The sequence below is a fragment of the Ascaphus truei genome, chromosome 3 (genome assembly GCF_040206685.1).
Source record: "Ascaphus truei isolate aAscTru1 chromosome 3, aAscTru1.hap1, whole genome shotgun sequence".
Classification (NCBI taxonomy): Eukaryota; Metazoa; Chordata; class Amphibia; order Anura; family Ascaphidae; genus Ascaphus; species Ascaphus truei.
Genome location: NC_134485.1, coordinates 340,972,685 through 340,999,936, shown reverse-complemented (window position 1 = coordinate 340,999,936; position 27,252 = coordinate 340,972,685). Strand labels below are relative to the sequence as shown.

The 27,252-nt window shown below is 40.0% G+C and overlaps 1 protein-coding gene across 2 annotated transcripts in view; it reads right to left on the bottom strand.

The window, feature by feature from the left end:
• Positions 1–27,252, bottom strand: part of COL2A1 (collagen type II alpha 1 chain) — a 55,552-nt gene that overhangs the window by 20,817 nt on the left and 7,483 nt on the right. For both annotated transcript variants that reach the window (XM_075591677.1, XM_075591678.1), the window contains 20 exons: positions 27,011–27,043; positions 26,856–26,888; positions 26,662–26,715; positions 26,435–26,527; positions 22,137–22,214; positions 21,499–21,543; positions 21,346–21,399; positions 20,229–20,282; positions 19,808–19,861; positions 18,385–18,438; positions 17,482–17,535; positions 17,017–17,061; positions 16,360–16,413; positions 12,531–12,575; positions 10,667–10,720; positions 5,419–5,517; positions 4,583–4,627; positions 4,220–4,318; positions 1,200–1,253; positions 421–528 (listed from right to left, as the gene is read on the bottom strand). In XM_075591677.1, the coding sequence (XP_075447792.1) occupies positions 421–528; positions 1,200–1,253; positions 4,220–4,318; positions 4,583–4,627; positions 5,419–5,517; positions 10,667–10,720; positions 12,531–12,575; positions 16,360–16,413; positions 17,017–17,061; positions 17,482–17,535; positions 18,385–18,438; positions 19,808–19,861; positions 20,229–20,282; positions 21,346–21,399; positions 21,499–21,543; positions 22,137–22,214; positions 26,435–26,527; positions 26,662–26,715; positions 26,856–26,888; positions 27,011–27,043 (1,209 nt within the window). The remainder of the gene's footprint in view (positions 1–420; positions 529–1,199; positions 1,254–4,219; positions 4,319–4,582; positions 4,628–5,418; positions 5,518–10,666; positions 10,721–12,530; positions 12,576–16,359; positions 16,414–17,016; positions 17,062–17,481; positions 17,536–18,384; positions 18,439–19,807; positions 19,862–20,228; positions 20,283–21,345; positions 21,400–21,498; positions 21,544–22,136; positions 22,215–26,434; positions 26,528–26,661; positions 26,716–26,855; positions 26,889–27,010; positions 27,044–27,252) is intronic.

Sequence of the window (27,252 nt, the reverse complement as noted above, 5' to 3'; positions counted from 1 at the left end):
CGTTTGCAGTGAAACGAACAAATTCTTTTCGTGAAAAAAATGGCAAGATCATGGTCACATGACCAAAATGTGTAGAGTCACATGACCAATGTCCAGGTCACATTCATCATGTGACCTGTTTTTTTTTTTGTTTTTTTTAAATGTAATTAACAAACACATTTGGTCAAAATGATACATTTTTGCAAATTTTACAAAATGTTTGCTAAAATTTAGACATTTTGCCCATTTTCCATAAATTGTAGCTTTTAGGGAAACCTTTGTGAAATTTGCACATAATTTTGTAAGCTTCAGTTCTCAAACGGTGTTCCACATTAGTCAAAACCATAGTATTTGTATTAATATGACTGTTCTATTTTAGATACGGTCTGCTTCATGACCCATAAAAGGTTTTACAAAATGCCTTCAGCTATTAACACTTACTCTTTCACCATTAGGACCAAGAGGCCCAGAAGCCCCAGGTTCACCACGAGCACCTCTCTTTCCTTCTTCGCCTGCCGGGCCTGGAGCACCTTGAGGACCTGATGGTCCCTAAAAAAAACAAAGCCAAACAAGTCAGAAAAGTGCCAACTGATTATATTGCCAGATTATATAACTAAGATCAGCATCTGTCTAAACATTCTTATGTGTGATACAGGTCCGTATAATGCAGCTGACTTTTGTTCAGGTTACACACTACATGATGAATGCAGTAGCTGTAATTTATCATGTAGTGCATTAAAGAGAGGTCCATGCTTGGGGTGTTAGAAGAACATAAACATGCTGCGGTAAAGTGAAAAGTGATTATGTTTGTTAGAGGCCAGTTGGGTTTGGTACTATTACTGGCAATAAAATGTTATGCACATTGAGCTATGTTAAGTTATATTTTCTCTGAGGAGAAAGTTGCTAGAGTCAAAAAGTACAATACATAGAGATACTAGTTATTACTAAGGAGATGTGTATTATCTCTCACAGCCATAAACTGCTCCTTTATTGTCTAATGCAGCAAATGTTTGAAGGGCAGCTGAAACGTAGGTGGCAGTGCTGGGGTTGCTGGAATCATATATTTGATAACCAGACTAAAGCTGGTGAGATTTCAATGAATCTTAATAATGCATATGTACTGTAGATACTGTATGACATTAGTAGTGTTGTTTGATATACGGTATTAAATAGACAAAGCTTCAAATGAATGTGGATTCAATGGCTTTTAAAATACTTACAATTTCACCTTTGGGACCTAGTTCACCCTTGAAGCCTGCAATACCAGGGTCACCCTAAAAACAAAACACACAAAAGTTTAACAATTTCATGCGAGTGAGCCCATGAGAGTATGGCAGGTCATTAAACTGCTATTGTAGCTAGGGTTGCCAGGTGTCCGGTTTTCACCCAGACAGGCTGGTAATTCTGATGCCTGTCCAGTATAAAATTGGAGGTAATACCGGACACATATGTGTCCGGTATTACTATTGTTGCGGCGGCAAGCGCGAGGGAGGCAGTGGCAAGCGTGAGGGCGGCAAGCGCAGCTGGAAGCACTGTGTTGAGACAGGATAGTGGGCCGCGGACAGGGCCGGGCACAGTCAGGAGGACTTGTGTCATGTGTTGTCCCTAAGAGTGAGTGCGGCCAATCAGAGGACAGCAGGGGCGGAGCCCACACCCCAGCGGCCCAGAGACAGGTCCGGTGATATCTGCGTCCTGCCAGGAAATAATGTAAGGACACAATATGGTGTGGGGATAAGATGATGATGGGGGCTAGCCTGGGGAGATGAGATTATGATGATGGGGTGCCAGGATGAGATGAGATGATGATGGTGTGTGGGGGGGGGGTTAATAAGATGATGAAGATGATATGGGGGGATAAGATGATGATGGGGGCCAGCCTGGGAAGATGAGATGATGATGATGGTGGGGGGATGAGATGATGATGATGGGGGGTAATAAGATGATGATGATATGGGGGGGAAAGATGATGATGGGGACCAGCCTGGGGAGATGAGATGATGATGATGGGGGGACAGGATGAGATAAGATGATGATGATGATGATGATGATGATGATGATGATGATGATGATGATGATGATGATATGAGGGGGGATAAGATGATGATGGGGGCCAACCTAGGGAGATAAGATGATGTTCATGGGGGCCAGGATGAGATAAAATGATGATGATATGGGGGGGATTAGATGATGATATGGGGAGAGGGGATAAGATGGTGATGGGGGCCATCATGGGGAGATGAGATGGGATCATGATGATGAGGGGCCAGGATGAGATGATGTTGATGGGGGGGGGGATAAGATGATGATATGGGGGGAAAAGATGATGATGGGACCAATCTGGGGAGATGAGATGATGATGGGGGGCCAGGATGAGATGAGATGATGATGATGGGGGGTAATAAGATGATGATGATATAGGGGATAAGATGATGCTGCGGCCAGCTTGGGGAGATGAGATGATGTTGATGGGGGGCCAGGATGAGATGATGATGGGAGGGGGGAATAAGATGATATGGGGGGGTAAGATAAGATAGTGATGGGGGCCAGCTTGGGGAGATGAGATGAGATCATGATGATTGGGGGCCAGGATGAGATGATGATGATGATGGGGTGAGGGGGAATAAGATAATGATGATATGGGGGGGCCACATCAACAGCCCTCTCTCCTCATCCACTGCCCTCCCTCCGCATCCACTGACCTCTCTCCACATCCACTGCCCTCCCTTTGCATCCACTGCCCTCCTGCCGCATCCACTGCTCTCCCTCCGCGTCCGCTCCCCCCCCTCTACAGCCACCAGCCCCCCCCGCAGCCACCAGGCCTGACTTGTCACCACCCCCAAGGTAAGTCTGAATTTTATATGTATTGGTCCGGTGGATGTATTTTGTATATGTATTGGGGTGTGAGTGTATTTTGTATATGTATTGGGGTGGTGGGTGTATTTTGTATATGTATTGGGGAGGTGGGGGTATTTTGTATATGTATTGGTTTGGTGGGGGTATTTTTTATATGTATTGGGGAGGTGGGGGAATTTTGATATGTATTGGGGTTGTGGGGGTATTTTGTATATGTATTCGGGGGCATGGGGGTATTTGTTATATGTATTCGGGGGTGTAGGGGTATTTGTTATATGTATTCGTGGAGGGGGGGGGTCGGATCTTTTACCATTCTTTCTAGTATTTTTAGACAAGTCACCTGGCAACCCTAATTGTAGCAGCAAATTATTACATGTATGAGAAGAGAAAACTACCAATGAATGATGCATTATCCATGAAGAAGACACCAAGCTGTGCAGTAAATATTTTAGGGACTGCTGCTCAAAGTGTAGTGTGGAGGGCAAGTCTGATACAAATTCACAATCCTTATCCATAATGTATTTGATTTCCATTGTTGAATATTTTAGCGTTCGTGTTTGCAAATCACTTCTTGAAGAAGGTAACTGCGTAATACTGCTGGGCCATGTAAGATATACAAAATGAATTTTCCCTGATGAAGTAGTTGGTGAACTATGAAACGCGTAGGATTTTATACTGTTTATATGCTTTTGACTCCTTTGCCTTTATAACCGGCGTGCGGCTCAATATGTTTTTTTTTTGGCATATCCTGTATAGCCACAACTGCTGTGGCGATATACAGTGACGTCATCAACCACTGCTTCACACTGTCTGGGTTACCTTGGACTGGAGTCTTTTTACTCTCTACCGACACTAGTATCCATATTGCCCCACTCTTGCCTGCAGTTGTTTCATTGCGATTTCCTGACAGAAACCTCATGGTCACGATCCCCCGTGACGCTGTGTGGTGACGTTGGGTGTCTCTATTGCTAACACTGCTGTGCTTGCGACCCTGGAAAGCTGTTTCTATTTTAAATATCTATCGGTGGAACACACCGCCAAAGAGATTGGTTCCTGTATACGTCACAGAGGATTTATCGTGCCCGCTTGAGTTATGTCACCTACTGTGAAGAAACCAGCCCTATTCCACCACGCTCCAGGAGAGACCAGTCGGCGTCGAACATCCATCTAGTCCATTCCAGTGTGGTAACCCATGTCTTGTAACATTAAATGTTTAAAAGAACTACTCTGATGTACGCACAATACTTCCCTTTCTATGATCAATTTTATTATACTACATTTTACTTCACTCTGAGCGTTGTGCGCTATTTTTTGTCTTCACTTTCTTCAACCATGTATGATATGTAAGAGATGGAGGATGGTACATTTCTCACGTCAACAGACTTACCTGCTGACCTTTCGGACCCAGAGGACCAGTAGCACCTTGAGGTCCTGGTGGACCACGTGGGCCAGGGAAGCCAGGGGCACCAGCAATACCAGGACCACCCTATATTATGAAGAAAGAAAAAAACAGGAATATGGTGGAGTCAATGTTACTGAGCTGTTTGTCACAGGACATAAGATTTAAGTTTAAATGCATATCACTAATTTATGTAATTTGCTAAAAAAAAATGTAATATATATTTTTAGTGAAGGATGATCCAAAATTAGGTCAAACAAATATGCTGTTATTAACTGATTGTTTTATGCCAAGTAATTCCTACTCAGTGAATTCTAAATTTTCCATAGAAAAATAGTGCATACTACTTACAGTTGAACCTTTAGCTCCAGGGATGCCATCAGTACCAGGGTTACCCTAAATAGGAAGAAAACAGCGGTGTTAGGACTATGAGCTTAGATATCAGAAACTAGTTTTAATCACGGAAGCTATCCCAACTCCTTCATGTCTACTGGTGGGATATGTAGTCATTTCCAAGCTTGGTGTAGCCAGGTCAATGAGAGAAATGTATGACCATAAAGATCAAACTCTTGATAGCTTTGATTTTATGGTTGCCCATAATTCACAAGAAGATGTCTTGGGCCAGCAACTTGGGATGCCCCTAAATGGGGTCTAAAGAGATAAAACGTATTAGACCTCGGTGCTAAGGCAGAAATAATCTGGTCAAGAAACATGAATAATGGTCAAGCAGTGGCCAAGCACACCAAAAACTCAGGAGATCAATGGTGTGCAAAAACTTACTTTTAACAACTTAAAAAGTTACCCAAGCACCCAACCAATGTTTCGGAGCAGAGCACCTTCATATGGTCGCCCATAACACATATTATTTTTGTTGTGCATTTTTGTTATTGTTGTGGGGACATGGCACATTACATGGCACAGGTACTGTTGTTGCATACATAATAAAAGTTATATATATATATATATATCTCTTTATATATACATCTTTATATATCTATAGCCATATATATAGCTATAAATATATCTCTATATATAGATATATATGCATGGCTAGTGTCTTAATTACTGAAGCTGTGTTTTCTTCTCTTCATTCAATAGAAACCTTTATTCCTGATCTCTGAATTAATTTATTCCACCCTTGCCCAAATAACCAGAATTTGTTTGTGGTCATTTTGAAAGGCACTTACAGAAGCTCCAGAAGGTCCAGGAGATCCAGGAGTGCCAGATTCTCCTCTGGAACCCTGAGCGCCCTCGGGACCACGTGCACCAGTTGGACCAGCTTCACCCTGACGAAAAGAGAGATGGATTTCAGTCACCATACACAAAAATAAGAACACATAGATACCCTCTATGAGTATAAATATAGAACTTCCATAGCAACTTGCTGCACATACAGTATACTGTTGAAAAATATCACTTCTGTTAACTTGATTACTTGCAAGCTTTCAGTGGACCAAAAGGGAAACACTCTAATTAGATCTTGCTATTGTGCAGAAGCTCTTTAATAGTATTTAAAATCCATATTCCACACTATTGGCCCTTAAAAAGTATACTAAGAAAACTGCACAGGCTACAATCTTAAATATAATAATGATAGTGGTGAAAAACATCCCGTATGCAACTTCAGGTGTTTGTGCTAGACCAATCTAAAATTAGTTTCAATCTTGGTTATCCATTCCGTGCAGGTGCAGACTACAATTAAATATTGCAGGGAGTTGCCTTCACTGAAAGGGTTAAACATTTGTGTTGCTCAGTCCAGTTGGACATTTATGACTTGTACAACTGTAGATATTTTCTATTTGGATACCTTCTGAAAATGATTGTGCTATAATCTTTAACAGAATATTACCCAGAGTATTGAATAAATAACTAATCCAACTTTGTGGTCTGAAGCCTCTGTGGATTTAAGCTCATACACCCGAGGTGGGCAACCCTGTAGCAAATAGCCACAACTGGCTAATTGGCCATCAAAGTGTGGCTAATTGGAGTTTGCTAAAAAAAAAAAGCTTAATAAAATGTGATATCGATCTGATAAACTAGCTGCTATAACAAGGGACGGTACACCAGCAATGATTGGAAGAAAATCGGGATTTGTTTCTCGAATTGCTGATTTAAATTTGGAGGCGGAGATAAGATGTGCATTGAGTACAGATATTCAGCCAATGTTTCTGCAACTTGTCAGAAAGAAAGATTGCCAAATTTCGCATTAACTTGTCTTACATTTTCAATTTGAAGAATTTTCATAATTTGCGTCTCAGGCAGTTGTAACTGAGTAGTCAAAGTGTGCATGTTTTTAATAAACTTGTTCAAACAGTGTGTGTTGTTTTAAATGGTCGTTAAAGTAACCTAATTTCTCCATTTTTACATGGTGCGGATATTTTCACTTCTCATTCGCCACACCTAGGTTGCCCACCTAGGTTATACACAGTATATACTGTACACATTCAAAGACTCATTTGTGCCTAAGGCCATTAGTACATTTGGTAAAGATTTCCGACATCTACAGGTTAGCGCCATCTAGTGGCTACTTTAATTCTTTGTCCTGTGGTCTAAAATAAATTAACTAAAAAATGTCAACAAGCCTATTTATCAGCTCAACAAATTGACAAAAATAGTAAGTTACCGATGTTCCAGGCAACACTTTGAAATGTAGTCCATCTTTGCTTTTTAGTATTTAATTCAGTTGCATTTTTTGAGGTTATTTGAAGTTTCACTACAGCCTTATGATATTGATGCTATTTTTATGGCCAACGAGTACCCCCTGTCTAAGGACACTGAGACTGCATGAAATTAAATGGATTATTTTGAGAATGTAGTTACTGAAACTACCAACTCCATGAATTATAACTCATTTTCAATCTAATCTGTGAATGATTTACACTTCTGTTTATTGACTCACATTACTCACTCTCATCTACAAAAACATATATTTTGTATGACACTCGCTTAATATTACTGTCTGACGAACTTCGTCTCTTTCTGGAAATCTCTGCTGTGAACTTTCCAATAATGCCAATTATATTCTGCCTGCTAACTCAGGGGTGCGCAAACTTTTGGAGCTGCGCCCCCCCTGCCTGCTCCCTCCAGTGCTCGCGCCCCCCTTACCTTTTTTTCTGGCGTTAAATGACGCCGTATTGCCAAGGTGACTGGCGTCAAATTACGCAGTGGGGTCATGTGACGTGACATCCCATGACCCCGCAGTGCCATGGCGACGCGTCACACCAAGCCTCTGAATCTCAGTAAGTGAGTTACAGAGGCCTCGCACAGTCCCCCGTCATTTAATTTAAATGTCATTTTTAATGAGTTTTAAAGCATCCTTTGATTTCTATAGCAGGTTTTAACCCAGCTCCTAAGCTGTGCGAGATCTTTGTAACACTTTCCTGTTTGTGACAATTTGTTTGCAATATTCAGAGCACTTTGAGCTGCAAACTGTAACAATAAATAATGTTACCTAAGTAATATAAGGATACATTGTAGCTGCTGAGTTACACTAACTGAAGCAGCCATTATATTAGTAACACCATAATGATTTTTTCAGATTTATAACAGGAGTACCAAACGATTGCCAGTTTAGGTAAGAATATAGAAGGGTACATACAGTAGTTGAATGCTTTACATATACAAATAAGAAAAGAAAAGAAAAGAAAAAAAGGGGGGGGGATATAGTATTGCTGCTTTAAATAATCTGTATATACCATATTCAGATGCAGCCACCAGTATTAGAACACTTACCTGGGAGATTCTGGGAAATTCTGGGAGATTCTGGGGCAGTCTCACAGTACAGTAAATGCCGCAACATTTCTGTGAGATTCTTAATGGCCCATCGGATTAACACAGCGGGGGGTCCCTGCAGTCCCATTCAAACTGAATCAAACTGAATGGGACTGCAGGGACCCCCGCTGTGTTAATCCGATGGGCCATTAAGAATCTCACAGAAATCTGGGGCAATGTTGCAGCATTCACTGTGAGACTGCCCCAGAATCTCCCAGAATCTCCCAGAATCTCCCAGGTAAGTGTTCTAATACTGGTGGCTGCATCTGTATATGGAGAAGGAGCAGCTCAATGAGTAAAGACACTGACCTTGTAAACAATGACACTAAATTTACATCTGGGGAACCCAGTTCAATTCCCAGGGTCAGGTCCTTGGACAAGTCACTTTATCTCCCTGTGCCTCAGGCACCAAAACATAGTTTGTAAGCTCTATGGGGCAGGGACTGTGTCTGTAACGTTCCTGTGTGCTGCGCACTATACTGTAATTGTAAAGCCTTTTTTTTGTCCCATAAGCAGAAAAGCGCTATATGAAATGTCTTTTGCCTAACGTAATTTTTTTTTAAAGAAAGATCTGTTTGACTACAATAAAACATTTGTTGACAAACTTTGACGAGTAAGACAATTTTCAAGCTTTAAGATATATTTTTGTATACAAAATGTTAACCTATTGTATATTTATTAGCAGTTTATTTTCATAGTAATAAAAGTTGAAATCAAACAGCTGAGGCTCACCCCATAAAAAAAAAACATTTCTTCTTTGAAATCGGGTTAAATTTCCATCAATTGCCTTTCATCTCTCCTCAAATTGCCGATCTTTGGTTTGAACATTGTTTTCCCCCAAAACTACAAGCACAGATGCATTTTTCCTGTCTCCTTATCACAATGGGCCTTGTTTATCAAAATTCCATGCTGGCCCCCTGTGCTGTCTGGTTACTATAGGAACCACTGAAATTAGACCCCATGGGAAAAAAACTTGAGCCCAAGAACAATACAGCTTCCTATTCAGTCCCATTCTGAAACCGTGCAGGAACACTCATAAATGTTTTCTCCAAACTCACCATGCACTTCTGTGGCCTTTGCCTGAACTTCTTTGCCTCCCGCTTCTCCCCTTAATCCTTTTACTTACTAAACATGTGTCCACTGGGAACAAACCAAGTGTGAGGCTTCATGTTAGAGGGGCTACGGTTTTCTGCAATCTAAGAATGATGCACCAGAACTTTTTCTATAGAAAAGAATCTACTTCCATTGATAAATCTGTGATGCTTTTGCACCGATACAAAACTGGATGCAAAGTTTTATAAACTATCCCTACTGAATTTGCTTTTGGCAGCACACCTTTACATGACTAGACATTTGGTAGCATAACCCTATAGTAACCACAGTGTTCCTTCCCAAAAAGGTATTTATTGTTAAACTAACATTAAAATCATGTGTAGAGGTTGCTGTATGTTATCTAGGCCCAGTTCTCTGTTTTGACTATCTTGGGTGTTTATTTTATATTTTTTTGTGTGCATTGATTCTTTAAGTGAAACCTTATATCTAAAGTTGCTCTACTTTGTAAACATAAGACTCAAATCTAATCGGGGACTTCATAAAACGACCCGTGTGCTCTTTTGCATATTATTTCCCAGAATCCCTGGCTGCAGTGGAAGCACTGTATGCTAAGAGATAATGGTGAAAAGCAAGGTTGCAGACCTGTCTGAGACATGTGAATGTGCTCACAAGTGGGATTTTCATTTGCCAAATAAAGAATGGATTTGTGCCGGCTTTCAAAGCTCGTGTACTCAAGTGTAAGTGTCTACAATATGTACAATGTTTATTTGGGTTCAATAAAATGTATCAGGGACCTGAATCTCTGACAGGCATATTATTTCATGCATGAACATTTTTATACACCCATTATGAAGCAATGCGTTGCTGTCTCCTCCTCCAGCAGAATCACAATTATAATTAAACACTAATGATGTCAAATGTCATTCATAAGCTTAAGTTCCAATATACAACACAAAATAAAACTTCTATATAAATAACGAATACAAGAAACTAATGTAATTCAAACAATGAATGCAACGGAATTGAAACACCTAAACAATCTGACTCCTTTTGCTAATACATTCTTCACAATAAAAGCTTGTTGTTTTGTGCTGCTCCTAAACTTCTTCCTCGCCAGTGAAATGTACAGCAAGACTACCAATCAGTGCTAAACTTCACCTTCATGGCTCCTCTTATTTCCTGCCTGAATCTATACTTTCTGTTCTATTAATTAGTATTCCGTGAAACAGGCAGCCCCTTGTTTAAACTGTCTGTAGGAGAATTTAGTGTTTTTTTTTAGCCTGCTCAGTGTTTTAACTTTGTTAGCTACGTTACTACTGAAGGATCCATACATTTCCCAGCAAAAAGCAAAGAAGTCAAGAAAGCTCATTTTAAATCCGCTGACGAAATAAAACTTTATCAAACCATGTGCCAAATCAATTCACGATCATTGCTAATGGTACATTTTGCAGAACTGTGCAGTTTCAACAAACGTTTACCTGTTTGTTATGTGATTGTATATTTAGGGAAGTCGTTTGAATGGTGTTCTGTCTTTCCCTCAGGACAAGTTTGCATATGAAGCTGGTGGGACAATGGTGGTCTGCTGCGTAACAGCGGCAAATTAATACATACCTTGGAGCCAGGGGCACCGGGGAAACCAGGAGCTCCAGCGGGGCCAACAGGTCCCTGTAAAAAAGAGGGAAACACAAGATTGGTTAAACAGTGAAAAACTCCCGGGTTTTCAACAGGTTTCACTCTAATTACTCAACACTGAGCAAATTTCCCCGCCATTTAAGTTACAAAGGAGTTCCCCATATTATATTGCTATAAAAGCAATGGATAGCATGCCTAGCCACCTAACGCCGCGCGTATAGTGCCCGCGACTGCGACGCGTGCCATAATTTGTTATCATCGCCGCTAGCGAAAGTTGTATTTCGCTTTTGCGGTGGCAGCGCGGGCAACCAGGCCATTGATTGGTTCAGGGGCTGTCACATGAGGTGACAGCCCCTGAAAAAATCAAATATTCCTGGGCTTCAAAAAATCGCGTCGCCCCATCGCTTTGTCTGTACTATAAGCACACACGGCGGCGCCGACAATGCATTTGTTTTCGGGTGACGTCGCCATTGCCGGCACTATAAGCACACACGACGGCGGCGGCGGCGGCGGCGGCGACAATGCATTTGTTTTCGGGTGACGTCGCCATTGCCGGCACTATAAGCGTGGCCTAAGGCTTCGTCCCCAGTGTCGGCGCTGCATGTGTGCCTGCCAGGCTGGCGGTGCGTGCAGCTTTATTACCCGGTCTGTGTAGAGTTGCAGAAGGAAAGACGCGGGGGTGGAGGGGCGTGATGGGGGTGTAGCCATGAAGTAACCCGGCAGGTTATCCCTCATTGGCTGAACTGCTGGGGGCGTGGCCAGCGCTCCATCACCAGATCTGAAGACAGTTTTTCTGTCTTCCGAAAAATCTGGTTGCGCAATGCGGTGGCCAACCCTGGTAGTGGGCTCGGCCCCACTGAGGGGCAGCTCTTGTCCCTGCAGCGTACGCCATAGTGGGCGCTGCATCAGGCAGCCGAGACCTAGCCTAGCCTAAGGCAGTTGCCATGGTGCGAGTGACGGTACGTGCAATGGCGCACGTGGCTCTAACAAAATGCAGGGGTTCTAAGGGTCCGGCCATAGAGTGCACAAGAGTGCATGCAAAGAGGGAGACAAATGATTTTGTTTTTGTCGGGCGATGGCTGGGTCACGTGAGTGGTTCAGCCAATGAGGTTGAGCTGGCCTTGTGATGTCACGGCCACGCCTCCCCATGGCTGTGGATTTCAGGCATCTCACAGATTGCTCAGCTGACAGACGTGCGCAACGCCATGCGCTCCGACTATATCCGAGGCCTAAGAACTGCAAGCTATATTATTAGACTGGAAGCTCTTTGGGGCAGAAACTCCTTTCCCTATTGTTACTTTTATCACTGAAGTGCTTATTCCCACTAGTATTAGCCACAGTGCTACTCCTATGCTTCTTTAAGCAAGTGTGTCTTAAGGTGAGTCTTAAAGGTGGATAGAGAGGGTGCTAGTCGAGTATTGAGGGGAAGGGCATTCCAGAGGTGTGGGGCAGTCAGTGAGAAAAGTTTAAGTTGGGAGAGGGCTTTATAGATACAAAGGGGGTAGAGAGAGGCATCCTTTTATCCATCATATTATGTCACGGGTATTACTGCTGTGAAGCGCTATGTATCTAGATGGCGCTATACAAATAAAGATCCACATTAAACAATGTGTCAGATTTTCTTGTAAAATCACATGAAAACAAATAATTGCATCAATAGCTTTATTGTGTCACCAATTTGGGTTCAAAATAGCCACTGACAATCTGAAAGAAGGCAAGCAAATGGGTATGCTATAATAATACTACTACGTATGATTACCATTTACCATTATATTATTATTCCAACCAAGAAAACAACAGAAAATATTATTAGGAAGATAAACTAACAAAAGAGATGACTTACTGGTGGACCAGCGGGACCAGGAAGACCATCATTACCACGAGCTCCCTGTGAAAAGAAGACATTTCCTTTGAGAGGAGTGCAATATCAATATATATATATATATATATCAGTATATTCAGAATATTTCTTTGGCACTGGTATTCACTCAGTTAATAATGGTCAAAACTCAGAATATTTATTGGATTACCTGTATATAACAGACAAAAAATTGACATGTACAATGTAAAAATATTCACAACCTAGCACCAAATAATTTGATCTCCTAAATGCTGGAGGGTTTACAATACGCTGCTCTTTAATATATATTGCAGCCTCCTTTAAACTAATAGTAGTAGTAGGGATATAATAAATAATTTGTCATTTGTATGAAAAACAAATGCTATGTTTTAATATTGAGGTGCATTCAAACACTGGTAGGTATCTAATTTCAAAGGCAGACAGCCTACATCGTCTCTTTTTGTGATCTAAAAAACTGCTTCAGTAATGTTTGAGACATAAGTCTGTTTTGCTACGATGGTTAGTAAATCATGAGTTGCTATGTTGCCAAGTAACATTCATTACTGTGCTAAAAGGCCTAGTCCACTACAATACTGTAAGTCACACATTTGCAACCCCATGTTTTGTCTATTATACACTTAGCTACCTGGTGAATAAACAGCTGTACTAAGCTCTAATGGTCCTTCCCATTGTTATTGGTTATACTGCTATGCTGCCACACAGTGGGGGAAATGGCACACGACACACATTTTCCAAAAACCTGCATTTTGAAAGACATTCAGTAGGTTTGGAATAATGTGAAGGTCGTTTAGTTCATAATACTATTTTATGAGTTAAAATACTTGGGACACAACTAAAAGATGCAAGGAAGTCGTTCTGGGGGGAAATTGATAAAGATGTGCTGTTAATCTAAAACACTTTTACAGTACCTTGTAATTCGTCATAAACATTTAGCAGTCAGTGCTGTCAATGCTAAGAAATGTGTTTTAGCAGTGAAGCACTATCAAAATATGCCATCTGTGACACTTGATTTAAATATTATAACTGGTATTGGCGTTGCAACAAGCTGTTTAATACTATCTCCTTTTTGATGCTGTAGCATTTAATAACAGAGATACAGTACATCTGCATTCATTTGTTTTTTCTTGTTTTTGAGATGAGGGGAAGTGAAACAGTGGCTCCCATGTTAATATCCTATGAAGTAGTGGTTCAAATGGAAATGCAGTCCTGAATATATTGAAGTGTTTTCATTGGTCTCTCACAAATGTTTTGGATGAGATTGTATCTTAAAAAGAGCACTAAATAGGAAACGTTTAAGAAAATAAGAGTGGTCAGACTGAAAACTACACATCCCTTTCTTGGTATAAAATAGAGGCTATGCCATTATGTTACAATCTGAGGTTCTTTGATGCCTGTTCCCTTATCTCGCCCTATCTCAGTCTTCATCTCCAACTCCTTTCTCTTCTTTGTTCAACATCTTTTAAGAGCTTCAATCATCTACTCTTCTTCACTTGCTTTGACATTGTCACTCTTGGCCCAGCTGTCTTGTTTTTAGGCTCACACTCTGTGGCTATATGTCATGTTCTAAAAGTGATGATACTGTCATGAAATTGATGGCGCATTATTATTAAATCACAGTACTCTAAGTGAATTTTCTTCAGCTAGTACGAGTGAGTGGTTTGACAAATGCTTACATAGAAAAGTAAGGGTAGCAGACAGAACAAGGACTGTTTGGCAGTAGGTACTGTGGCTTAAGTTTAGAGCTTGATGCACAAGCCCCTTTGTAATTTGCATTCGCTTTCTTGCAGTCTTTTTCTGTCTCTTTCAGTAAATCTATTGAAATCACTTTTTTTGCCACTATCAGTCTTTTCTGCATTATTAAGCCAATATTTTTTCATATTTCCTACACTCCTTGCCTACCATCGTTGCTCTTGTAATCTTTCCATCTCTTTAATGTATTCTCTGTTAGTTAATCTTTGTTTCATGCATGCAATCTCTGCCTTTTGCAGTCACCATTCGTATTGCCTATTGCAGTGTGTACCTGTGCTCTGGTAGAATGGACGTTGATGCACTGGGAACTTTATACTACCCAAGATCTCACTATATTTTATGGGGGCCCCTGTCTCTCTTGTTATTCTCTATCATGCACTCACATTTCCACCTCTGCAGTAAGTGCCTTTACACTATAGTGCTGACCTGATACTGATTTTAAGGGCAGCTCAGCCAGTTCTTATTTAATACCTCTGATGCCAGTCGGTTTTCCCTAGGAGGAAACTGTGTTTGGGATAAAAAATGCAAAACCAGGACTGCCTAAGACTACCCCTGACAATCAAGGTTAGGTTACTACTTACTGACAGAGAAGACTGTACCAATGCAAATTATTGCACTGTGCACTAAGACAGCACCCTCTCACAGCATTTTAGAAGGGGGTACCCAGGAGAAAATTGTATAGATGGGGGCTTGCCTATTGGCTTGTAAAAGCAGCAAATTCATGGTAAACTAACTAGACCATTACAAGGGCAGCTGTAAGCCAGGGTGAGCTACAGTATGAAGGAATGTTGGAAGCGAGCCCAAACAGAAATCCTCCTTAGATACACTTTGCAGAGCACAGTGAAGTATGCTGCTCTTACCTGGGAGCTGCAGGGGATTTAGGGAGTGTTTTCCATCAGTTGTCCTTACAATGACAGCTTTCACAGCAATTTGTTTTCGTCTGTCCCTTAAAGTAACTATTTGTTTTTGCGGTATATTTGCCTACAGAATTACAATGCTTTGTGGTTCTCCATAAAATATAGACGTACAAATGTCCTTTGAAAGCACTGACAAACATCCGGAAGTTTATGTAGCTAATTTAATGAACCTGGCTTTTTCAGGGCCTTGTGCCTACAAGGGCATGCTTGCCTGTACATGCAGAAGTCGACAGCATTTGTGAATTCATGGAGCAGCATAATCCTTACTTCACACTCCTAATTGTTCTTTTTTTCTACAAGTCATGTCAGGTTTCTCACCCAGATGTGACTTCAAAGACACATCCACATATAATATAAGAAAAGCTCTCCACACAATCCGACAAAAAGAAAACAGCTACAATGCCAACATACTGTACTTAGGTTACTGCTGCCAGGGTTGCACGTGGGTTCAGCACAATGTACAGTATGTGACGTTACATGATATAAATGGCAATAAGCCCTATAATAATCAGTTCAGGGTGGGTGTGTCTAGAAATTCAGTAATGAAAGATACGTTATCCTGAGACTCATTCATTGCCGTTATCATCTTATGATGTGAGATATAAATACATGTCTGTGTTTCTAAAGTAATGATAGAACAAATGTAACAAACACACTTTAATTTTGAGATGTTGATTAATTCTATGTAGTCTAATAAAATGTAGGCATATCCTATTATATAGATGGGGCTTAAATGTCTTTGTTCTTGGAGGTGCCAGAATGTGGCTGTTATACTCCATCTGCAAAGTGATTAGTAGTATAATATGCAGCCGAGCCTGCTTAGCAAGAGCATTGTATGTGCAATCAATGTTGATATTATATGAGCAACTGCAGTAATCAGATAGTCCTGCAATAACCCCCAAAAGTTTGTGACCTGTGAAATATGGATTGAGTCTGCCTTGGATAATAGACAAATTTTGTTTTTTCCACGTGAATTGTTGTGTTGTGTTTTTGTTCACCGAGAGCATAGGTGTCAGGTTTAAGGCATATATACACGCAGGGTTATTGAATTACTATGGATATATGGAATGTGTGCAGCACTTTAAATTACTTCTAAAATTATGTTTTTACACTGTACTACTCCTAAGTATGTTTTTTATACTTACAGCAGCACCAGAAGCTCCAGGACGTCCTCTCTCACCGGGGAGACCACGGGGACCCTAAAGAAATGATGACAAATAGTTCTGTTTTATAATTTGTTATATAATGCTTTCTTACTAATTCCCTGTTATGGGCATTCAAAACTTATATTTTGCCTTGGTTTTTAAAATGAAAGATAATGTATCACTTCTGGCACAACATGTGATTACATCAACTACATACTTGAGAGCACAATTTCCTTTTATCTGTGTTGCCATGTCAAATAGTGGTACAAAAGGGCAGACTCAAATGTCCATATCACCTCTCTTTCTCCATGTTTGAACACAGGTCCGTCAAAGGATAATTCGATGTTTAATGCTATGTGAGAATCCTTACTATTTTATCATGCATTTTTTTCTATTGAAATTGTGGGGCATTTACTGAGCTAAATCTAAATTCTGTGCAATACATGACTGGAGCAATACTTATAACATTCCCACTGTATGAATCTGGAGAGAAATGGGCTGACTATGTCTCTGTATTGTACGGAAGCAATATTAATTATAGGCTACCTTTGTGTTCCTGCTATCATTGTGCTGCTATTTACCCAGTTGTGTGGAGAAAAAAAATTGTCGGAGCTATCAGTCCTTATCAATGTATTATGCCACAAAGTTTCGACTCACCATTGGACCAGGAGAACCAGCTTCACCAGTAGAACCACCTTCACCCTAGGGCAGTAAAGAGAACGGGTTAAAAGATTTGAAGGTATCACCCCAATATATTGCTAATCTCACAGGCTTAGTAATGATGTTTGTATCAGTACTTTTATTTTATTAAATGTAAGATTACATACTGTGTATAATTGACCGGGTTTTCTAGTTTAAAAAGTGAATGTGTTGTCTCTAATGCCAGTTGGTGCAATTTAGAACAAAATGCAAAATATTATATTTATATACAATATATAACACGGCATCTGTGTAATCACTGTGCTGCAGGACTCTGTGAAGAGGTAAAAAAAAATCAATAATGCTATATTATTCACCTTACTTTTAGAAGGCAGAAGTGCATTTCATGGTATCACACAATTTTCCTACTACTTATAATCTGATACATGAAAAGAAATGAAAATATTTTGTTAGAAGCCTCACCTTGGCACCTGCAGCACCAGCCTCACCCTTTCCACCATCTAGACCTGGGTAACCCTGGATAATAAAAAAAAGACCAATGATTACAAAGTGATACATTAAAAAGAAATAGGTTCTTCATATTTTCTATAAGGGCAACGTGACGGATGTGAATTAGGTTTAAGCCTTTCACACCTCAGACATCTCTGCTCCTTTAGCTGTGAAATGTTAACATAAACTTTGTAATTAACCTTTATTATCTGTGGTGCCAGCAATGCATTGCTTGCCTCTCTGGCAGTGAAAGGGTTAGAAGGAAAATAATAGAATAGAATATACTGTAAACCCCATTGAGATGCTTATTTTACATCAGGGGAGCGCACACTTTCCCCACTGCGCCCCCCCCCCTCCCCCACCCCCGCCTGCTCTCCCCCCTCCTTACCTTGTCTTTGGCGTCAAATGACGCCATGGGGTCGCGTTGCCATGGCGACGCATCGCCAAAGACAACGTAAGGGACGTTGCAGATGCCTCACGCCGTCCCCCGGCATTTATTTTAAATGCCGAAGAGTGCGTGGCCTCTGCAATTGTGTCCCCCTCTGAAAAATCTTGCGTCCCCCAGTTTGCACACACACCTGTTTTACAGCATTCAGCCCGCAGTGCATATTAAGGGACAGGACTCAAATTGATGTCAGAAAGGCACATCAGAAGTGTTGCAGGGGTGAATTTGACCAACGGGAGGTTCACCCTGACAGTGAAGGTAGTAAAGAAGTGCAGAACTTATGCCCCTTATTGCCCAAATACTCAGCAATGCATTGCTTTGCAATGATTTCCTGAGCCATCTGGTTAACAAGATACAATGATTCAGTTACATAGTGTGGTCTATGAGGATAAAATATTGCACTTCTCAAAAGATAAATGATTTGTACAAACCCTGTGTCCTTTTACTCCTGGAAGCCCTGGAGTTCCAGGGAACCCTCTAGCGCCCTGAAAAACAAAGACAAAGTGAGCACAGTGCTAAACATGGGAAAATTGCAACTGCACATACGTGAGCATATTGTATTAGTAAGTAAATTACAGTGTAATCAACTATCACTGTGTTACATGTGTTACATGCAGCCCCATAGTTAGGGCTTACAATGAACAACTAACTGTATAACTATGTATATATAAATAATAGTATATACAGAAAAGGACTGCGCTTGGGTATGGTGTGACAGCAATAATATAATAATAAATGATCAGAAAATGTATAAATGTATAAAAAACCTAAATGACAATAATAATATTTAACTGTGCAATCAATACGTTCACTAAATGCATATATAGTTATAAAAAGATGTGCTGTGGATCCAATAACAGAGCAGAGTAGCAGAGCAGCAGCGCTTACAGATCCTTTGGAGCATGAGTATTACTCATACAATGCTTTTTTTATCCTTTATGTTTGTGAGTTCATTTTATGGGCCTTTTATTGGGAATTAAACAATTGTTTGCACAGTAATGCACTAGGATTGGGCGCTTTTTTCTTTTATTTTCTATAAATAATAGTATGTTATAATAGGAGTTAATTATATTATTTTCTGTGCGCACTAATTGTCATCTTTGTATGTCTCTTCTGTAATGCTGTTAAGCAATAAGAGGATAATAATGAGTTTTGATTAAGCCTTGTCACCTTTTGTTTTATTTCAGCTTTGCTAAGCTCCCATCAATCAGATATACTGGATATAAGTAGACTGAATTAATGTAAGCCCATAAAACGCATGACTCATCAGGATCGCTCAGATTAGTGGGTGACATTTATTTTAAGCAATGAGCAATTTTCATATTGTGATGGGATTTAAAGCAGCAATACTGTACATGCAAAATCGTATTTGTGCTTTTTTATTATATCAGTTGTGTAGTATTACATAATACATTACTGCCTCCCCCTCACACTCTTTGTGTCCTTTATAATGAGTTTTAATGTATTAAGCTTACATGCAAAATCCTATTATATTCTTTTAAAACGAGTTGTGTAGTATTAGATAATATTTACTGCATGTCTCCTCCCTTTCACTTACTCTTCATGCCCTTTTTAACGAGGTTTAATGGATTCAGCTTCCTTGGGTTGCAATAGCATTTAGAAAGACACCACGCTTCCTGTTTTGGAATAGGCGGCCATACTGTAATGTAAACCCTGGGAAGCAGGATCATACCGATCGATTACGGGAGACCGGATCGATCGGGAAGTGTAGGTAAGTAAAGTCCTTTAAAGCTAATCATGCTGCATCTATTAAAAAAATGCAAACTGTATTGCCACATTAAGGCGAAGAAGGAGCAGTGACCTCCCCGTATCATCCAACTCTTTGAATTTTACCTGGGGTCCTGGGGGCCCACGTTCACCAGATTTGCCAGGTTTGCCAGCTTCACCCTGGGACACAGAAGGGAACATCAGTTTGTTTCTACACGTACACAAGACAATCTAAGCAGGGAACGTTCTTCCAATGGCAGCAGACACTGGAAACAGCCCTATTATTAATACTCTATGTAATTCTGGTCATCATGGTGCCATTTTTCATCTTTGTAACCGAGGTACATTGTACAATCTTTGTGGCAGTCATTTATGTGTCTACTTTGCACAGCAGTGTATACAGTACATTGGTACTGTGTATATTGCTATAAAGGATGGCTCCATCGAGCCTCGCATCAGTCAGCTAATGTTAATACTGCACTTGATTTCATTTTGTCTTGGGTGCGTAAATGCTCATTTTTGTTTGAAATAAAAAAAAAAATCTTACATCATCACCGGGCTTTCCAGACGGACCAGGAGGACCACGGGGACCCATAGGGCCCTACAATTAAAGAAACAAATCCAATAAGACACAATTCTAGACAAATGTCAAGTTTCTTGAGAACTTTATTCCGTCCCTCCACTGCTAGAGCGCTCCCCCTACAGGAAAGAGGTTAGAAGTGTTGTTGTGTGTTGCTTTATTCTTTCATGCTAATGTACATACAGTGATAATGAGTTTCATATTGGTGACTGCTTGGTATTTGTGTTGGCTATATCTCTGAGGACATTGGTAACGTACTTTGAAGACAAGAGTTTTTGGTGCTAGACAGGTAAGAAAACTGTAATCTCTAACCAACCCACCTACATAAGTATTACTGAACATAAGGAAGAATTATATATGTGGAAATACCAAACAGCGGACGACATAATCTACCTGTTCTGCATCAAAGGATATATATAGGAAAATATTGTAAAGTGTAAATGAATTAATGTGTTTAGATTAACATTGTGAAAATATGTTAGTACAGACAGCCTCAGACACATCAGTTTTGTGTCTATGTAATGCTAGGTTGCATTCCTTAGAAGAGTTCAAATAAAGATAGTCTGTTTGCATTTCAAACCGTACAGTATAGACATTGTAAGAAATCCCATATATTCTAAATGTACCATGAGATCTGTATTAAGTTACAACCAGAAACAAAAGACTTAGACAAAGCCATAATAGCCCCGTGTTTATTGTTGGGTCTATGCTTATGGTTTACCATCTTAGACACCTGCTTTTGTATCTTGGGAATAAAGGATATTATGACTGGGGTTCATGAAACCATAATGAGGGATATCACACCTCCATCAGGCGGTAATGCCTTCCAAGCCAATGGCTTGATGGATCCCGGCTGTTGAATCTTAAACTTTATTATACCACTTTGGAAAAGACAAGGCTGGTGGGAAAGCAGTGATATTCCGTGCTTAATGCTGCCTCCAAGAATAATTATTATAGCAGACAGCCCCTTTCACAGCTGGAAGCTGATTTACTCATGGCAATTACATTTACTTTAACACACTCGTTGCGCCCCTATTAGTTGACTGCCAGTGCTAATATGTAAGGAAGAGATCTGATTACTCACACCAGCGCCAGGTTCACCAGGTTCCCCAGGGTTGCCTTGGAAACCTTGAGGTCCCTAAAATTAAAACCAATTAACACATTTTAGACTTCATATGACAAAAGTGCCAATTAAACAAAATTAAATCAAACTTGGTTAAAATATAGAAATACTTACAGGAGCGCCTGAGGGACCAGGGGGTCCTCTCGGTCCCATGGGGCCCTATAATAAAATGAACGCATGATTAAAACACAAGTTTTAGGAATCACAGTTGGAAAAATACTGAGAAGGAAATCAATGCTCCTCTGTAGAGCCCTGTATAGCTACTTGGTATCTAACTGTACACCGTTTGTTTATACTAAGTCACTTATTTACACGTTTCTTAGAAGCTTTATTCTGGAAAGCAGCCATGTTTACCAGTTCCAGGTTTCATTTAGTGCTTGCCAAGAACGGCTGGAATACAGACATTTCCTGTTGAGTTCTTGGGGATTCTGTAAAGCAGTAACTGCTGTCTGTGTGTTTAAACTTCCAGTCCAAGAGCAACCAACCTTTAAACACATCGTGCATTATGTTAACTTGTGTAATATTAGACTTCAGCTTTGTGGCTTCTGTCTTTAAACAAACTGGGAAAGAGATGAAAGAACAAAGCAATTTACACTGATCCGTATAATCTAAATGACATAATTACTTTGTATTGTAGTCTTTCTTGGCCTTTTGTCAGGAAGTGTAGTACAGCTATACTAATCCAGTCCTCTAGGTGGCTCCACTACTAAATTCATAGGTTGTTTTTAGGGCAAGTACATTAAACTTCTTACCATTGGTCCTTGCATAACACCCATTTGAGCACCGCCGGCTTTCTCGTCAAAACCTCCTGTCATCTGAGCAGCAAAGCCCTGCAGACACAATGACATAACTTCATTAGGATTCAGGCAATATTCTGATTGGGCGAATACAATTCATATGTATTTTGTATTATGTGCATTTGGTATTATTTATTATTACATGTCTTTATATAAATCTATGTTTTGGAAGAAGCCGGCGCACGCCAGTCTGAATAAATATGAGCTTATTTTAGACAAATCGACGTTTCAGTGTCTTATTCTACACGTTCATCAGGACCGATCCTGATGCAAGTGCAAAATAAGACACCGAAATGTCAATTTGTTTAAAATAAATTCATATTTATTCAGACTGGCGTGCGCCAGCTTCTTCCAAAGCATAGATTTCTATAAAGTCTTGTAATAATAAATAATACCAAAGGACATGTAATAATAAATAATACCAAAGGACATGTAATAATAAATAATACCAAAGGACATGTAATAATAAATAATACCAAAGGACATGTTATAATTAATAATACTATCCCTTTTTTCAGTTTCCCAGAGAGAGCAAACAGCTCAACAGAGCAGTCAGAGAATAAAGAGTAATGCAGTCGTTCATGCCAATTAATATGAATGAACAATAGGAAAATGGAAATACAATATAGATGTAAAAGGCTTACATATTTTACAGATGTGTATACCTACACCTGCCTTTTTTTTTATTTAACCGCTATTAACCTTATATTGCTTTACTGCATTTGCATTCACTGCCATCTATTAAAATAATGTATAGCCTTATTACAAATCATAATATATGCTTGACCAGGTTTGCATTGTCAATATTATCTGAGCTCTGAAATAATCAGACATGTTTTACTGCCGGCTTTATCTGCTCTCTTCACATATTCACTCCCCATATTTAAATGGACTTTAAAGGGCGTCTAATCATGTCTTCTAGCTTTGAAACTGGTGCAAAAAATACTTTGTGCACTTTCATTAAATGTTCTTCATAGGTCATCATGGGCTACAGATTAATTTATATTTGATATGTTCCTAGGTTACTGTTTCTTAGCCAGTGTGCCATGTCATTCAGATGCCACAGCCTAACTCAGCCTTAGGCTGAGTCCATGGTGACTCCAGCCATGCGGAGGTGCGCTGAGGCTGAGGGAAAGCGTGTGCTTTCCCTGGCCTTAGTTCGCGCGCCGTCTGGGGGCGTGTCGGGGGGCGGGCCAGTGATGTCACGGAGCTGGTTCGCCCTCATTGGGCGAACTGCTCACGTGACCGGCCCTGCGCTCCCGTGAACGCCAAAACTAAAAAAAATTTAAGTGGTACGCCTGTGGAAGCATGCGCGAGCCCCTGCTAAAGCCGCTCTCATTGCGGCTGTAGGGGCTCACTGACAAGTGTCAGTGCGCCTCAGCATGGGTCAGCGCCTAAGCGCTGACCATGGACTCAGCCTAATTCAGCCTAACTCAGCCTAACTTGAAGTGTGAATGTTGTATTATTGTTCATAGATTTAGAATTTAAATCAAATGCATAGGAGCACAAGCCATTTGCAATTATATTGAATAACCCTGCTATTACTGTATAATAAACTGTGAATGCAACTATAAATGTAAAAAGAAGTATTCATTAGGTATTTTATTTTAGTTTTAACCAGGTTTATATGAACTTGACCTATCAATAACCTAATGGGTACCACAGCAATTTGATCACATACAGTATATTTGGGTGCCTTGTAAAAGAAAGGTCGATACTGAGAAAACAGTTTTCAATTGTTTTACTATTTAACTCCTTTTTATTTAATGCTTCAAATAGGACAATAATCATGTTATTTAGTCTTCTACAATTTGTTTAATCTTTGATGAACTATTATTTTTTTTATCTCATCATCAGACATGCTCATCTGCAAATGTTAAAGACAAGCTAAACCCCTTTTGAATAGTAGTATCAATGTGTTAAAGAAAGTCTATGTACAATATGGCAGATATTCAAAATAAACAATACAATTAAATAATTTTCTCCTTATGAGTCTGGAGTGAGCCATTCCATACGTTTATGCTATTTCTACACTGGACTCCCATGAGAGGCTGCAGAGATTTGGTATGTATTATTAAGCCCTTTGACTTCTGCTTCCGCAGGATAAGCGCAACCCTGTCATTTTCTTTGGTGCTAACATGTAAAACAGCAGAATAAAATTGAATAGATGAGAAATCTATAGGATTAATAACAGATTTCAATATAGACTGTTGAAAAAAGACATATGTCCTTCTAGTTCAACCATGTTAAATGTAGACGACAGATAATTATCCTACATTTGTATTTACAGTATATTGATCCAGAGGAAGGCAGACACAAAACCCCAGTGAAACATTATCTGAGATGAGATAAGAATCTCCAATACCCCCAATAATTTAAATATCACAAATATGGCTGCCTCCTGACTCCTGTGTAGGGGGGGAAACCTGCCTGTAAATAATATTTTGCTTGAAAGTTAATCACAGAACTCTTTCACACAGTAGAATGTATCAATCCCTCACCAGACCGTGTTTGTATTGTGTCATAATAATGTGTTATATACTGTTCTGAAAGAAGAATAGTTTCAGATTGGTGTCAAATTGTAGATTTCCTTTGTGTGGTGGTAGTGATCATGCTCTACAATTACCCAAATAGCTGCTTGGGGTGTTAACAGGTGCATTGCAGTTTATTGCATTGCTAGGCCCATCTTCTACAGGTTATGTTAGGCTGAGATTATACCCAGTGCAAGGGTGCTGGCGCCCGCGCGACAAACACAAATGGCTAATCCCTATGCGGCCGTCCCTAGTGTGCGCGAGCACGCACGACGGAGCGCGACGGCGGGACCACGTTTTGAAAAGACATAAAATGTGTCTTTTCAAGCGCAGTCGTGTAATGTCAGCGTTGCATGACCGGTTCGGCCAATGAGGGCGAACCAGCTCCGTGACCCGTCCGCCACGCCTCCACCACGCCTCCCCATCGCCTCCTCAATCTCCTGCAGCCAAGATCACACATCGCTCGTGCGAGAGGCGCCTGCGTTGCGATGGGCGCGTGCGTGGACACGCGCAAGTGCAGACGATAATCGTGGCCTTATATTAACATCAGCAGCTACTGATTTATTTTCTTTAATAACATTAATTTTATTATGGGCGGAAATACACACACACACACCAGTCTACCAGGGGATGTTTTAAAGAGAGAGCAGTGTTAAAACAATGTTCCTGTTGATCTGAGAATTAAATGTTGGAGTTGATTCTTTTTCAATTAATAGTTGAATGTAAAACTAAGTTGACACCCCAGAATTTCTTTATAAAGCTTCTATCTAAAGAAGTGTCTTAAAAAGTAGTTAAACTGTGCAGAATCTGAAAACATTCTGAGTCTATTAAACATTAGAGCCAAGTTTTTTTAGACTGTGTTTTAGAAAGATGCATGTAATATTTTTATTTAAAAACAGAAAAGGAGGGATTCTTTCAAATATAAAGATGATTTTTTTTTAATAAAAAGAGTGGGAATAGAACTGTGTAAATGAAAAAGTCTTCACGTCTGTAAATCAAACAGTATTGCTACTTTAACCATTAAATGACTTTGTTATACCATTCATTGTTCATCGACAATGGAGTTGATACTCATGAACCTACATCAGACTCAGGACAGACTCACTGTAGTATTTCATTGTTCGCCATGTTTAATTGGAAATTTTATAGAATGTATATTGTAATCATTATCTCTATGTGAAAGTCAACCCCTGTTTAATATGTGGTAACAAAGGAGGGAGCAGGGGGCATGCTACCTTTTATTGGTACTGTAGGGGAAATGTTACAAGTTTTTGAACCTTTCAGTGTCCTTCTTCGATATCGCTACATGTTACTACTTGGAAGAAAGGACCAACACGGCTACTCACCCTTCTTTGCTGTTTAATATGTGCTGATTAAATAGCATCTAATGTATGCAACAGTAGGATATTCAAGTTGCGATGAAATGCCAGGGCATTAATGAGCCTGTTTATAAATTGAGCAGTCGTCTGCTTGTATATAGGCCAATAAAATACATTGAGTAAAAAAAAGCTACTGGGCATAGGAGATATTTTGTGTCAGAGAAATGCAAACAAACTGTGATTACAAAGAACGGCTGTTGTGCCTTATTCTGCAACAGTGAAGGCTTTCAATGCACTGCCGAGTTTTGAAAGCTGGAGAAAATGTTATTGGCTTGTATGTGGCTGTTGTGTGAATGCTGCTGATTTGTGGTGAGGGCTGTGTATGAGGATCAAGCCTACTTACTCCGCCAAGGCCAGGGGGTCCAGGTGGGCCATGGGCTCCGGGGTTACCAGGAGTACCGGGTTCGCCATCTCTTCCACGGGGTCCGGGAGCACCCTAAGCAGAACACAGGATGGAAATGAAACATGTTACATTGTGTCCTAGTCTTGCAGCACCGCTATGGATGTGGGTGAAGTCAGCTTTGTGCTACTTGATTTAATTTTATTCCTTGTTTCGCTCATTACACTTACATGTTCACCCTTTTCACCTCGATGACCTCTAGCACCTTGTTCACCAAAAGGTCCCTGGAACACAATAATGATAATAACATATCAATATGGACGACATAATCATCATGAAAGGAATGATACATCGTCATGAACGGAAATATCTATATTTAAAATGTTCCCTTCCCATAGGATATTATCAAAATAGAGGGTTCTACCTGTGGTCCAGGAGGTCCTCTTGGTCCTAAAACCTACATAAGAAAAAGCACATAAACACTGTTTATTATACAGAAACACAGTAGTATGCTCTGTTTTCCAGATGCCTCAAAGTGATCTTTTCATAAAATGCTCACTTCAGGAATAAAACACTTACATCTCTAATATCACCAGGTTCACCTTTCTGTCCCTGAAAATGTAAACAAAAAAACAAAAAATTATACTCTGGTCGACTTCAAAATACTTTTTACATAAATGCAGAATGTGTTAACTTTGACATTTGTCTTCAGTAGAGAAACAGTTAAACCCAAATTATTCAATTAGCATTAAAATCTATTGCACTTGGTTTGACATCATCAGGTCGAGCGCACTTGCTATAGTTTCACTGCCTCTTGGCAC